This window comes from Pygocentrus nattereri, chromosome 2 (genome assembly GCF_015220715.1).
Source record: "Pygocentrus nattereri isolate fPygNat1 chromosome 2, fPygNat1.pri, whole genome shotgun sequence".
NCBI lineage: Eukaryota > Metazoa > Chordata > Actinopteri > Characiformes > Serrasalmidae > Pygocentrus > Pygocentrus nattereri.
Genome location: NC_051212.1, coordinates 12,800,638 through 12,815,785, shown reverse-complemented (window position 1 = coordinate 12,815,785; position 15,148 = coordinate 12,800,638). Strand labels below are relative to the sequence as shown.

Genomic DNA, 15,148 nt, shown 5'->3' with positions numbered 1-15,148 from the left:
AGCGAAACATCGAATTTACCCAATTTTACATTCACCCCAGATGTTGTTGATAAGCCAAGATATGTTTGGAGTCCAAATTGTGCTTCTTTAGTTTAGAACTAGAGCTGCGAGGCTAATGTTACTGACAACTAGAGCTCAATAGTCACCCAAATAGTCCAAATTGTTTCTGTAGAAGTACAGCCCCAAAACCTCTCACACAGCTCAAACTGGTCTTGATTTAAGGCCACACAGACTTGCCGATGTGGTTTAGAGCACAGGATGAATTACTGTAAGCTATAAGACATTTTAGACAAAACCAGGGCTGATATTCACGAAGCAGAACTGATCTCGAATCAGATACCTTTTTATTTACTACAGTCATTTTCGCAAATACTGATTCTAGATCAGCACTGCGACTGCTGAGGTGGTGGTGAATGCAGACTCTGTTGTCTCTCTCTAAGTTTTGGTGACTAATTTTTGCAGAAATGATTTGGCTATTTGGGTGACTCTAGTGTGTGCTAGCAATATTGGCCTCGCCACGTGAGTTTTATCTAAAGAAACCAAATTTTGACTCCATGTAACATATAATGGCAGCAAAGTATGTCAGTTTTCTTATATATGATAAATTTGGTTTGGTTTATTGGTTTTCAAGCATGCCAGTTATATTGATTACACTATAAAGGAATATGGAGTTTTAACTTAATATAAGTGATTGGAGTTCACAGAACCTCTAATATTAATTTTACAGAACAATATTGTGTTACGTTCTGTTCATTTTACTGTTTGAAGTAAAAAATATATATTATTTTTTATATTATTCATAATATATTATTATTATTATTATTATTATTATTATTATATATTACTTTTTAAAATGTTAATCCCAGTTCATTTTTAGTGTTTCAACCAATGTTTTTTATATCAGCTATTATACTCATGATATTTCCTTCCTTTTTATATAAATTGTCCATTATATACTTGACAATATTTCTAAGCTGTCTTTAACATTATCTACCTGAAAAAATTTCATATTAGTCATAAACTTCAAGATGACTGTGAACCGTGCTTGTGTTTTTGAGGCATTACAAACATTTACTCTAATGTTTAAGCAATGTTGATATATATATGTTGATATTTGATGTGGTGCATGATGGATGAACATGGGAACTAAAACAGATTCAATGACTGTACTGCAGATTCCAAACGGGATTGTATCGAAAGGTTTGGTAAGCAGCCTAATGGTCGAATCCATCGAGATGACGATCAGATCTGTATGACGGAATACTCCCGGATTGTTCCATTGGAAAATGGAGAGGTAAGTTATCAACTGCATGTCGTGCTTCACTGTGTCTAACCTTTCAGAGTGGCTCCAGTTACTCGGGTAGAGTCGAAGGAAGAATACATAAGTATGCTGTCAGTGTAAGAGCAGTAATGATTTTAGGTTTGTGTATTTTAATTACAACTTAAATTGTCCCAGTTTGCTCCATATAAATAATTTTCCATGTTGAGAAAGAAAGAAAGAAGTTAAAGAAATACACTTTCACTCCGTTTTCAACCTGATATATATCTGCATCTGTAGCATATGTCCAGTTACAATAGATAATAGTTTCCCTATAATAAGAAAAGAACAGAAACAGAAGCATTTACAATATAAGCCAATGAGCTAATGCAGCCAAAGAATGGGTCTTTGGTTCTTTTACTGATTGCAGAAAAACATGAAATGATTGTCTGTGTTAATCAGCCAAATGCTACATTATTAAAAAGTTAGCTAACAGAAATTGGTGGCAGTTTCTCCAGTATAGTATAGTTTATTTTTTCAATATGATATTCTTTATAAACAGCACCACTGTACTGTAATTCCTGTTTTTAGAACAATACTGTAATAATACTGTGAGATAATACAGTCGTTTACTGTAGATATACTGCTGACACAAGATTTAGGGAAATGTTATAATTAATATATACTCTGTATGACCCAAAGTTTGTGGACACCTGAGCATCACACTTATATGAGCTTGGTGAACATCCCATTTCAAGGAATAGAGAAGATTGCTGAAGTGCTTCCACTTTAGATTTACAGCAGTTTTACAGTGTATAGGTGTAGCTAGAGTTTTCCTTTAATGAAATTGTCCTTTCGACGTTTTTTAGATCGTTGTGTCGCTTGTGAACGGTCGTCCAGGGTCGAAGAACTTCACCTACGCCCCAGTTCTCCAGGACTTCACGAAGGCAACCAATATTCGCCTGCGCTTTTTACGGACAAACACGCTCCTCGGGCATCTAATCTCCAAAGCTCAGCGCGATCCCACTGTAACACGGAGGGTGAGTGCCGGCAGGACCCAGCCTGTGTGAAATGACAAATGCCAGCGCAATGAGAAAATGTCTCAGAGCAGCTATTCAGAAACTACTGTGAGTACTAGACCTTCCACCGTGGCTGCAGCAGCAGATGTTCATTAGTGCAAAGGGGCATTCACAGTGGTGATGTTAAGCAATAAAGATGAACATCTAGGAAATTAGCAGCCAGTGAAAATGCTGGGTAGGTTTCTGCATTTGATGAAGATCAAACCAGGAACCTGATGATTCAAAATCATAAACCTTCCTAAAAGCCGATGTACGTGCTTTAGTATAGGTAAGGTACAGTACTCTGCTTTACAGTATATTTAGTTAAACCTACAGTTTAAATGGCAAAACGATGAAGGTGAATATTCATATAAAGCAGTTTTTTCTTCACTTATCGTGCACACAGTTGAAATTTTGAACATCTATTGTGTGCCATGCTGCACAAAACATCAGTTTTTGGAATGCCTGTCATAGAGGTTTCATTTACAGTGCATCCAATATTTATATACATATTTAAGACATATATATTGTTTCATATTCGTCTGTGCTAATAGTTTGTGTTTTTAAATGAATGTAGAGTGAATGAATCGGGAATCTTACCTGCATGTCTTAATTATGCTTTCACTGAACAGTGACTCAGGAGGGCAAGAAGAGCCACATCCAGTTCTAAGGACCAATTCCCAACTGCAGGGAGCACTGTACTGCAATTAGCTCAGACTTAATTAAACATTCCAGTTTTCCCTTTACACAAGCCGTAAATGTTATCCCTGCTGTCCTGACCAAAGCCCTGTCCCAGGATGTTCACATCTCTGGCCCTGCAGCAGTGATTAAACCGAATCTCTAGTTGGTCCTTCTTTTTGCCAGCTGAATTGTGTGATGTCACCATATGAAGGCTATGTATTAAGCTATCTTGGTACATATATAGTGGCCTGTTTATTGGGTATATGCGCCTTTTGAAAGGCGCCACAATAGGACCACCACTGACCAGGTATTAGCTGGTTGGTAGAACGTTCCCAATACTGCCATAATCTCGGCATTGGATGCTCTGAGTGTCTGATTTGTCTTATAAGTTGCATTCCAAAAGCTGGACTGGATTTCTAGACCGCAGTGTTTTCCAATTCTGTTCCAGTCAGAAGGATCCTTTGAATACAGCCGAGAAACACAGGCTACGTTCTCACAATTTTCAAGGATGCAACCGTAGTATCCTTCATAGTCTTTTCTCAACCAGAATTTTAAAAAGCCAGGAAAATATACAGTAACATATACAGTACACTCTTTATTTAGTTGTGTACTTTTTTAAGGGGGTATGAAGTGCACCTGTTTTCAGTGAGTAGCATGCAGGACAGCATTTAATTAACTGTTTTGTCTGCCACATATTACATCATTCAAATGAAAGTGTTGATTGCCAGCTTATGCATTGGGTTAATAAAAACAGCCAAAAGCTGCCAGTTTGGCCACAAAGGCATCAGAATTGACCATAAAAATTCAACATCTGTACAGCTACCGTGTCAGTATGGCCGTTGTGCTTTGAATTATCCATCACCCAAATAATATCTGCTCGAAGATGGTCACATTCCATTGATGGATGGGTAAAGGGAGGCTGTGCAGCAGCAGATGGGCTACAGGAAGTAATTCTAAGCATGTAAAGTGCACCTATATGGTGGGTTTAGCTGATAAGCTGCTGATTCCATGTACAAAACATGCAAATCACCTCACTATTTTTCAGCTTGTTTAGAAGAGCAGTTTTCGAAGTAAATCACATGTAATTTTGCAACTGTGACCACCAATCCGAAACAGATTCCGCATGCAAGTCTTTTGGAAAATGACATGATCCACATTAGCCAAGCACATTTGGCACTAGCTACAAGAAAAGTCATGCCAATTAAATTTGCAGCCAAACTGTGTCTGACCTCCATCCAGGTTCTCACAGGTTAACTAATTCTCTAAGTAACTAATTCTCTGTCTAAGTCTGAATGTGAGTCTCTGCATGTGGCTGATGTTTGAAGGATCCTATCTCAGGTGCTAGTTTTCTGTTTGCTGACACCACACCATCTTACCTTCACTTTCACCCCCTCCTCACGCACATTCCTCTGTGTTGGGCTGGGTGCCAGCCCAGCGCCGCCTGCCAAGCCGCCAGGCTCAGCCGGCAGGCTAATGCCCACAGTTGGAGGAGAATATTCAGAGCCAACGCAGTCAGCCCCTAAGAGCCTTCATCACCAGCCTGTGGAGACGGACATGCAGTTTATTCACAGTGGAGAAAAACACAGGGCAAAGATCTCCCTCCTGTCCTGCACGGCAGAGTTTACTCTCTTCTAATAAACCACATAAATCATCTTGTGAGTTTAATCAGATGTGCTCAGTCAGGAGACTAAACCATGCAGTGCTCAGATCCTGCAGGACTGTGGCGGAGAGCCAGAGCTTAACCCTTAGAACTGTAATTGTTGATTCGCTCTACATTTATGTAAATCAAATCATTTCTTCATTGCAGTTATACAGAGTGATTCAAAAAGATTCATCTGATCTCAGAGCGCCACATTTTTACAGGCTAGGCGCCTAGGAACCAATCACAATCCAATTGAAAGAGGGGGTCATAGAGTTCCTGACTGTTGCTGGAAGATGGCCCCTTCAGTCTGCGAGCAGATGTGACCCCTGAGCAGAAAGCGTTCTGCGTTCTCCTCTTCAATAAGAGTGAATTCATCATAACTAGTGAACCAACAACAGCTCAGAGCGTTCGTTGTTGGTTCCACAACACTGAGCATGTCTGGTGGTACTGCATTCATGGCTCTTTCAATGCGATTTTGGAGATCATCCAATCAATTATGGGATGAATTTGATTATGGTGTTAATGTTGTCCGCACAGCTGGAGGAGGTTCATACTGAGCACTGGTACAATTACAAAATAAAGTTTATGCTCACTTAAACCATTTACAGTTTACTGCATTGTTCTGTAATGGTGTACAATTGATATAAATAATTTTGTAAACAGATGAATCTTTTTGAATCGCCCTGTATAATTTATCACACATCTTTCACACGTTTCTTCTGTATCAACAGTTTTGAGTATCGACACTTTTTAATTTCAGAAAATGACAACCGCCCCCCCCCCCCCCCCCCCCCCACCCCCCAACTCAAGAACAAGTTTAAATCATGAAATCATCCACAAATGTGGTACAAATGAAAGATTAAAAAACACTTCTGACAGAATTCTCGGTCACACTTTATTTGGATGGTCCTTTACAGATGATCTACAGATATTTAAATCATGATCAACCTTTCTGGTAATACTCTATTGAATATCAACAACATGATTGTTAGGGTTAGGTTTAGAAGTAGGTATAGGTTTTGAGTTGAGGTTGGATTAGATTTTCCTGTATATAGATAGATAGATAGATAGACGTTCAGCTGCATTTGGTAGATTTTTAGTTGAATGTTACTTGAAGGTGTACTGAGCATCTACAAGCCATCTTCAGTGGACCATCCAAATAAGGTGCTTCTGACTTCTCTGCCTATTTAAATGGGCTACATGTGAGAAATAATGAATATTAAGTTACAGCACTTTTACTGTCACTCCAGACAGCTGTGCCTGCGAGGAGTTAACACAAATGGTTCTGTCCCATTTATTTTGAAGCTGTTGAAGCTTTTTTTTTGGGTTTTTTTTTTTTTAAAAGATAAGGCTTCACTGGTAAGAGCATTACATGGTTGAGCAGTTGCCTGAGGCTATCAAGGATCAGCTTATGATGTAAAAAAGAAAGCGTGACTGGCATGGCACGTTTTGTAGTGAGCAGTTAGTAAAATCACCTCTGAGCTTTGCCAATACAGTTGTGGAATAGCCAGTCTGTTGGTTAGTGTCGGACTGTCTTTAGCTCAAATGACCTATTGGATCAAATGCAGTGTCTCACAAATTGAATAATCCAGTTTACAGAAGTTTAACTCGGTCTTTTTCACACTTTTCTGTGTAGTTCCTGGGGCATTCATGTGACCTATATTTGCCAAGATTGTCTTAGTAGTCTTAAATAGAAAAAAAAGCCAAACAAACAATGTGCTTAGGTTTGTATTATGCTGCACGAGTTGTTTGGTGATATAAGGACATTGCACTGTTTATCTCCACTGTTTAAACTGTTTCATCTAAAACGGGCTGAGGGCTTCAACAGACTGTCTAGAGCTGAAGAATAGGGGCACTTACTAATGAAAGATTTATTGGACTCACGTGTTGGATTTGAGATTACTCAGCTACTGTAGTATGAAATACATGGGTGGAGCGTGTTTCAGGAATGCCCAGAGGCTGCTTATTTCTGCAGAACTGCGGGTTCCTGTAATCAATTAAAAAGAAACACGCTCTTCTACCCAGAGGGAAATCAGGAGATCCATACACACACGTTAACATAGAGGGTTGCTTTGCTGTGTTTGTAAGAGAAATATATATTATTAAAACTAAATCCAGTTAATCTTAACGTTTAACTTCAGTAACCAACCTTATTTTGGCAAAAAAGCTATTTCTTTCTGTTTATTGAGGAAAAAGATTATTATTTTTTTTTTCCTGTTATTTAGTCCCCACAAAGAGAGTAAAGCAGAAACACACACATATATACTATATCTGTCACCCATATGTCTTCAAACACAACCCACACTTTTAATCATAATACCGCCTGGCCGCTCTAAAGACTGACCCAGACCAGTAGTTTCTCAACCTAAGGGTAAAACTCTGTCTTCTCTACTTACAGTACTACTACAGCATCAAAGACATCAGTGTGGGTGGACGCTGTGTGTGCCACGGCCACGCCCAGGTGTGTGGGGCACGTGTCCCAGGCATGAACCAGTGAGTATCTTTATTGAGCATGGATTGGCACCATACACTGCACTGTCATTGGACCACCACAAGTCCAATGTATATAAAGTCCATACACATTTATTGACACTGCAGGTTTTCACTTGGGATTAATGCTGATCAACCCCAAGTGAAATCATCTGTTCCTGTAGCCGTCCCTGATGTTTCATGATTCCATTTCATTTCATCCCTCTGTAATAGCTACGAGATCCTAACAAAACACCTACAGAATCTTACCACTAAAAGGTGTGGATCAAGAAAATATTATACAAGAAGATAAAGATATTGGATGAGTCAATAGAGCAGTCTAATAAACAGGTGGAAAAAATCCTCAAAAGAAAGACTAATCAGGGAGGCTACCAAGAGGTTCTACAGCAATATTGAAAAAGCTGGAGGCAGGTACTGGCCACTTCTTGACCATTGTGAAGCATGGTGGTGGGAGAGTCATGTTTTGGTGCTGCTTCTCTTCAGCTGGGACAGGGGATTGAGTTTAGATAGATGGGATACTGACTAGCTCAAAAAAAAACCTCTATAGTTGTGCAACCCAAGTATATTTTGGTTTGTCCATCTGAATTTACACCATCTGTTGTTTATAGATAGATAGATACTTTATTGATCCCGAGGGAAATTCAGCAGCCAGTAGCACACCCACACCACTGTACAGTATATAGTTCATATTATAGTTCATAGCCCAGATTTATGGGAAAATGGGTCGACTTTCAGTACAAAAAAAGATTGTGAGTGTTTAAAGGGTTTAAAATTACATTACCCATCTGACTGGAAAGAAGACGGGTACATCTTTCATATGACACCCACCTTTTGAATGTAGCTTATGAAAGAAGAAAAATATGAAGAATGTGATGAAGTGTGTTTTGGGACCACCGGTGGTCTCAACAGTGAGGTTTATTGTTAATGACATGTTTAAAAAATAAGCTGTAATCTCACCACCTCACTGTTGTTGTTGTTGTTGTTGTTGTTGTTGTTGTTGTTGTTGTTCCAGGAGGCAAAATCCGATCGGATAAACACTTTAAAGCTAATACTAAAAGCCTACTTTATAGGCACGCGTTTTTGGGCAGCCTGCTTTTTAAGTTCCTCATGGGTTAGGCAAAGCTTGGTCCATGATTAATCATATTTTTAATATGAGAAGGTCCACTCTAAATGAAAAATGTCCTCCTGCTCCCCAGACTCCTCTGCGAATGTGAGCACAACACCTGTGGAGAGTCATGTGACCGCTGTTGTCCAGGGTTCCACCAGAAGCCGTGGAGACCAGCGACTGCTAACAGTCCCAACGAGTGTGAGGGTAAGTTTCAGAACAGGCCCTCCCTGTCCATAAGGATATTTCATAAATGTTATGTAGAGCTGCACATGGACATACACTGAGCCCCATAATTATTGGCACCCCTGGTAAAGATGGGGGAAAAAAATTGCAGTTAGCACAACATTAAAAAAATGAGAGAAATCTATTTTATGGTATTCGCGCTGCGGCAATCTTGAATGCTTTTGCAGCAAAGCCTGAATTGTGTCTGTGCATTTTTCTATTTTTATAGATTAAGATTAAGAGACCCTTATTAGTCCCACAACGGGGAAATTTCACCTCTGCATTTAACCCATCCTTGAAGTGAAACACCACATACACACTAGTGAATACACACACACTATGGGGCAGTGAGCACACTTGCCCGGAGCAGTGGGCAGCCCAATCCGCAGCGCCCGGGGAGCAGTTGGGGGTTAGGTGTCTTGCTCAAGGACACCTCAGTCATGTGCTGTCGGCTCTGGGGATCGAACCGGCGACCTTCTGGTCACAGGGCTGGTTCCCTAACCTCCAGCCCACGACTGCCCCACGACTGCCCCAGAGAGAATGTCTCATAGGCTAGAAACCACACAAACAACTCTGTAGGTTACATAAAGACCCCATAAGTACTGTTCGGTCCCCCATGCATGCAGACATGTGAAAACTAAACTCCTAAAATAATTCATAGTTGTTGTGATGTCACAGAAAACAACCCATTTACTTATATCCACCTATGCAGCCAACAGCGGGTTACATCTGTATACTCATATTGAAGTTACAGGGAGGGTTTCAACCTCTCAGAATGAGGCACGAAGCAGTCACAGTACAGGCCGATCAATCAGAAAAGAGCCCATTTACACACTTTAGTCTCAAAGACATAGTAACAAGGGAAAGGGATAAGAGATGAAGATAAGAGATAAAGAGAGGTAGGAAAATGGTTGTCCTGAAAATAATTGTTTTTGTTACATAAAACCACACAAACTTGTGGACCTCAGGGGATAAAATAAAATGCAATTGTAGCATATGGGCCATTTATCAACATAATGCAACTTGAGGCAGATGTGTGACGTAGGGTGTGATTTAGCATGAAAATTGGTGTATATATGTTTCTATTACTTGTTAGCTACATTAGTTTCAGAGATCCAATACAAAACTAAAGAATCGAACTTTAAACCAAAAATGTGCCTTATTTGACTGCATTTGGGCTAAAGGGAAAAAATGTGTAAATTAGATATTGTGCTCAATTATTCCTTTAAAAGTGCCCCTAGACTGCAGGCCTTGCCCCATATCTCAGTGTCTGACATGTTTATAGTGACTATACATGCGTCTCACACTTGCTCCTGTCCAAAGCGGAATGGTTTAATAGTCTGTCTTTAGTGTGCGTGACTTTACAGCATGGGTTGTACACCCAGTGTTGAACATGAAGGTTGGGGCCCTGCTGTCTGAGTGATGTGAGATGGAATTACCCTGCTGTCTTTTGCCCAAAGCAGAGTGCATTAGTTGCATTGTTAAGCCAGGCTCATGCAAGAATATACAGGCCCACTTTGGCACTTTCAATCACTGTGCTCTTCTGACTGTGTGTCTTAACAACCTGGCTTCAGTCTTCCCTCTGCAACATGTGGTCTATTAGCCTTGCTTTGTTGACAGGTATTTGCTTCAACAAGCAGGCGAAGAACATGCTGTGCTGCTTTCAGGAACATTCGGATTGTGGGACCCATTTGCCCGTCTTACTGAACGACAGCAAACTGCTTTTAAAATGTACTATGGCTATCAGTGAAGGGCTCATTTCAGACAGTAGGCCCTTGTAGCTGCACACTCTAAGCACATAGATGTTAGACTTATTCAAACGTGAATGACTTTAGTTCTACTTCTATTACTACTACTACTAATAATAATAATAAAAATAAGAATCGCTTATCCAGTTTGCATTGCTTTGCTTTCAGTGTCGATGACCACATCACCACAGACATTCAGTGTCGATAGGAGGTGGAATGGAAATTCAAATAAGCCTTGAGAAATAAGCATATCAAAGTCAACGTGAGTCTGGTACTGGCTGACTCAACAGACAGAGCTCTACTGAGTTCATGACTTGTTTCTTGCTTTACTGATGTAGCAGTTTTCGTAAGTGAATAACATGAAAATGGACAAGAAGCACCCAGAAGACCTTAGCTAGAATTTGTAGTGTTGACTGCTATGCTTGTCACATTTAAGATGAAAGCTTTTGCCAATGTTCATTTTATCACACCGCCGGTTATCTCACTGTAGCATATCAGTAATAAATAAGAGCAAGAAATGAAGATGAGTTTGAGTTCTGGGTGGGCTGGTCTGCATGTAACCCCCACTCTGAATGCAAGTCCCACTGTGGCCCTGGTTTGTTACCAAATGTAGTGAATTCACAAAATGTTAAGTTTTATTCATATGAGGAGTAATAACGTTATCAGCACTCTCACTCTGGAGCATTTTATATGACCCAGCTGAGTTTGTACACATGGCTCTACACAATGCTCCAGTGGGTTTGGTGGCTTTGGGATGTAATAAACAAAAGAATTTAAACAAACAAGTTTACTTTAAATTTAACTGGTAGTTTGAGATACAAGCAAACGCATAGGACAAAGTAACCAAAATGAAAAGACAATAATTAAAAGGGAAAATTAACTGACAAATAAAGAGCCAGTAAAATACTGGCAGGGACTGGTCAGGTAAGAAGGATCCATGCATGGAAAGGTCATTTCTGTTTGAATAAAGGGAAAATTATACTGGATGACTTTCAACAAATCAAACAGGTTTCCTTTATGGCTGTACAGTGTGTTATTTATTTATCATTACTGCAATATTGGCCTTTAATAATATGATTGAGTAGCCAAAGCAGCACTGGATTAGAACAGCAGCAGCCATGGCCAGGTCCTGGTGCCCTGCTATCTCCATGCATTTTGAATGCACACACAATGGCATGGCTAAATAAAAATGAATGAGGGAAAACTAGTGATTATTTAAACAAAATCTGTACATTTAATTAGAAAGCCTAAATAAAATTTTTGCCCCTGAAGTTTGTCCATTGTCTTTTTAATGTATTGAAAGGCGAGTTGGAAGATATTGCAATATAATCGCACTGTCCAGTATGCAGTTGCGAACGTTTTGTCCATTTTGTGCAGCTCTGTTTGCTGCAACGATTGTTTTGAAAACTAGCAATAATGTTCTGTCACAAACAAGTCATAAAAAGCATAATACAGGGCAGCATCAGAACAGAGGTTATTTATGTATTATGTCAATGTTTACATTTACATTTACGGCATTTGGCTGACGCTCTTATCCAGAGCCACTTACAGTTGCATCATTTTACACAGGTAGGCCAAGGTGGTGTTGGGAGTCTTGCCCAAGGACTCTTATTGGTATAGTGTAGGATGCCCAGGTGGGGATTGAACCCCAGGCTACAGTGCAGAAGGCAGAGGTGTTAACCACTACACTAACCAACCACATGTCATTTATATACATATTTTGAAGTTTTTAGCTATTTAGTTAGTCAATGGGCTTAAATGGGTTAAGGTGCATGAGTAGCTACTGCTTTACTGCACACTGACAATCAGATTTCATATTCACAATATAGCAGGCAACTTGGCAGGACAGACCGAACTGACCGTTACGGCTGAGGGAAATAATGTAGCTTTTACCGCTATTGAAAGAGACTTTGCTTTTCCAGCTGTTGTTGGCCACAGCTACACCGTACGCAAGCTTTCTCGAGTTTTCTCCAACAGCTCGCTCGATACTCAGCTTACATCTCATTTTCTCAGCTGTCAACTCTTGTCTGACTCTCAGTTCTTCCTGCTCTCACACATATTCCGTCCAGGGAAGCTAGCCACGCCTTCGCAATAAAAGTCCTTCTCAGAATAACCCATAAATAAATGCTGAAGAATAATTAATTTGAGTTAAATTATTTAGAATGATTTAGTCCTGGTAGTTTTAATGTTAGTTATAACTGTCCTGAAACAGTAACATATTTATAGTGATAGGCCATTATGGGCGTGATAAATTAACATGAATTTATAACTTCAGCACATGTTAAATTCATTCATCATGACCGTTCAATAGGTAAAGTTGGTTATTTATGAATTTTCTAGCAGATCTTTATATTGAGGTTAATTCTAACTGACGGTGACTTGATTAGTGTAGTTGATTGGTTAGTTATCTGTTAACATTAACCTGCCTTTAACTCCCACAGCTGAGTTGACTAGTTAACTGAACCAACCAATATTAGTGTATCAGCTAGGATTAGCTTTTTTCTGGTGTAGTAAAGACGGGTTAAACCAGCTGCTTCACTCCGTCTGGAGGTGAGTGGCATTCGACAAGACTAAACCAAGTTCTTTTTAGTCTCTGAAGTGCAAGTAAATACAGTAATGAAGTGCCCTGTGCGTGATGAATGCTGCCTGCTGAACGTGAGGGTGTGTTAGCTGTGTAACCTAATGCTGAGTTTGGATGATCATTAGAAGGTTGTGTCTCTGGCTGTACACACCAAAACGACTCAGTTCAGGTGCTTATTGAAAGATACACCCACTGCATGGAAACAGAAAGCATGGATGTCTGCTATACTGAGATTACTTGCACTGCATTTCATGGCTGTATTAAACACACCAAGGGGGACTCGTCATGTTCATGTCAGGTAAACTCGTGTACCATCTAGAATTGAGTTCACTTGTAAATACAACCTCATAGACTGTTATGTGCAATTTGCAAGTGGGAAAATGAAACTTCCCTGTTTCCAGCACCCCTGGAACGCCGTTTAACATTAGTACATCCTATCAGTGCATCTTTACAGCCATATCAAATAAGCATCATGAGTAATAAAGGACATCTGCATTTTCTTTAATCAGAAAGCAAACGCACTCAATGGTTCTGCAGTTGTCAATCCACTGCTACAGTAGGGAGCTGTGAATTGATCAATACATGCAACATATGTCCTACGTTGTTTGTATTTTTTTGTTTGTAGATTTATCTACCCAAGCTGTTCCATTCATTTGTCATGACCTTCTGCAAATCTGCTTGATTCTTATGATGAAACAGGCAGTTTGTGTTACTGTGCCTTTAAGAGTTGCTGTTCTGACTGCTCTGTATTTTCAAAAAGCAGTCAAGCCTGAAACACTCCTTATAACTTCATATAAACTGGTGGAGCTATCTTGCTGTGGGCTGAATAGGTGGATATATATAAGTGCGTTCCCAAATACACTGAGATTCAAAACGAGCCGACGTTGTATATCAAAAAAGTTTGACGTTGACATACGGCATCAAATTGTTTACTTAAATTACATTCAAATTGAATTGAGTTACATTTTCCATGATACAGGCTGTGTGTGTGTGTGTGTGTGTGTGTGTGTGTGTGTGTGTGTGGGGATTTTTTTGCAGCATGCCAGTGTCATTCGCATGCCACTGACTGTTATTACGATCCGGAGGTGGAGCGCAGAAAAGCAAGTTTGAACATATATGGCCGGTATGACGGTGGAGGAGTGTGCGTTAACTGCCAGGTAACCACCTGCAATCCTTTATCGGCAGACCGAACATCAGTGACCTTTTTATGCGTCTCTTCACTTGTTCAAACTATGCTGTTTGTGTTCAGCATAACACGGCTGGGGTGAACTGTGAAGTGTGCGCTGTGGGCTTCTACAGGCCTCATGGGATTCCCCGAGAGTCGCCCACAGGCTGCATCCGTACGTATTTCACTGCGCTTTCCATTTCACTTTCAGCAACACTTTGAGGAAAGCCTGTGTTTGTTCATCCATTCGGAGTTTAAACTATTCATGGCCAACAACTGAAAATGCCACTGAACTTCTCCTGATTGGTGAAATATTAAAATGACTGTATCCATTTCACCAAAGATGAGATTTGTTTAGAGTAGTTAAGTAATGAAACTCACTTTTTAGCTATATGGCTTGATCAGGTTGAACATTTCTTCAGGTTTGGACTCAAGAAAACATAGACGGCATATGGACCAAATGGAAAATTACAAAAATGGGCATTAATGTGTCAAACAGTGCCGTGTTTCTCCTAATGGCACGTGTCTTGTCAGGAATATTCTCAAATTATATTATATTTTAAGGCACATCTTAATCATTAGAATTCAGTTACCAGGAGTCAGAAGAACTATGGTGTACATTTACGCTATGCTTCTGTCATTTGTTGACACTGAACCAAAATTGAAAAGCCGAGTCATACCCGTCGACACAATCTAATTTGTATGTTAATATTATGCATGATTTTAACTCTAATTGATTGTGTAAATATGTCATTGTATTTAAGTAGTATAGCAAAATGACAACCACGCTAGATGCATAAGGGCCAACGTGATGCCACATGCCCTGTAAATTCTGACTCTTGCTGACATTTTTCACATAGTCTGGAACCACAAACACTTGCTGGTTTACATAAACAGTACTTGTCTAATACAGTAGCTCATTGTATTCTGGGGTATGTTTAGGAGTCAGAGGAAAACACATCAATATAAAATCTTGCTAAAGTGGGCATGACGTTGTTTACATTAGTAACCGACTGCACTGCTGCTGTAAATAGCTACCTGTCATGTTTAGCTGTCATAGCACCATGGCCTGTCAGTGGTGGCGCTGGCTGAGAGGAAAGCTCTAATCAAAAGTGTGAAACTACAGTTTCTTAGAAATTCAGTTTTTTTCTGTTTTGTGTCTTTTGTTTATAAATCAGTGAACTGTCACAGTTTA

At 39.8% G+C, this 15,148-nt stretch overlaps 1 protein-coding gene across 4 annotated transcripts in view; it reads left to right on the top strand.

The window, feature by feature from the left end:
* The window catches only part of LOC108436853 (laminin subunit alpha-3-like), a 154,797-nt gene that overhangs the window by 22,679 nt on the left and 116,970 nt on the right, over positions 1-15,148 (top strand). For all 4 annotated transcript variants that reach the window (XM_037535183.1, XM_037535185.1, XM_037535181.1 and 1 more), the window contains exons 4-9: positions 1,176-1,294; positions 2,128-2,298; positions 7,038-7,132; positions 8,326-8,441; positions 13,827-13,945; positions 14,038-14,128. In XM_037535183.1, coding sequence (XP_037391080.1) covers positions 1,176-1,294; positions 2,128-2,298; positions 7,038-7,132; positions 8,326-8,441; positions 13,827-13,945; positions 14,038-14,128 — 711 coding nt within the window. The remainder of the gene's footprint in view (positions 1-1,175; positions 1,295-2,127; positions 2,299-7,037; positions 7,133-8,325; positions 8,442-13,826; positions 13,946-14,037; positions 14,129-15,148) is intronic.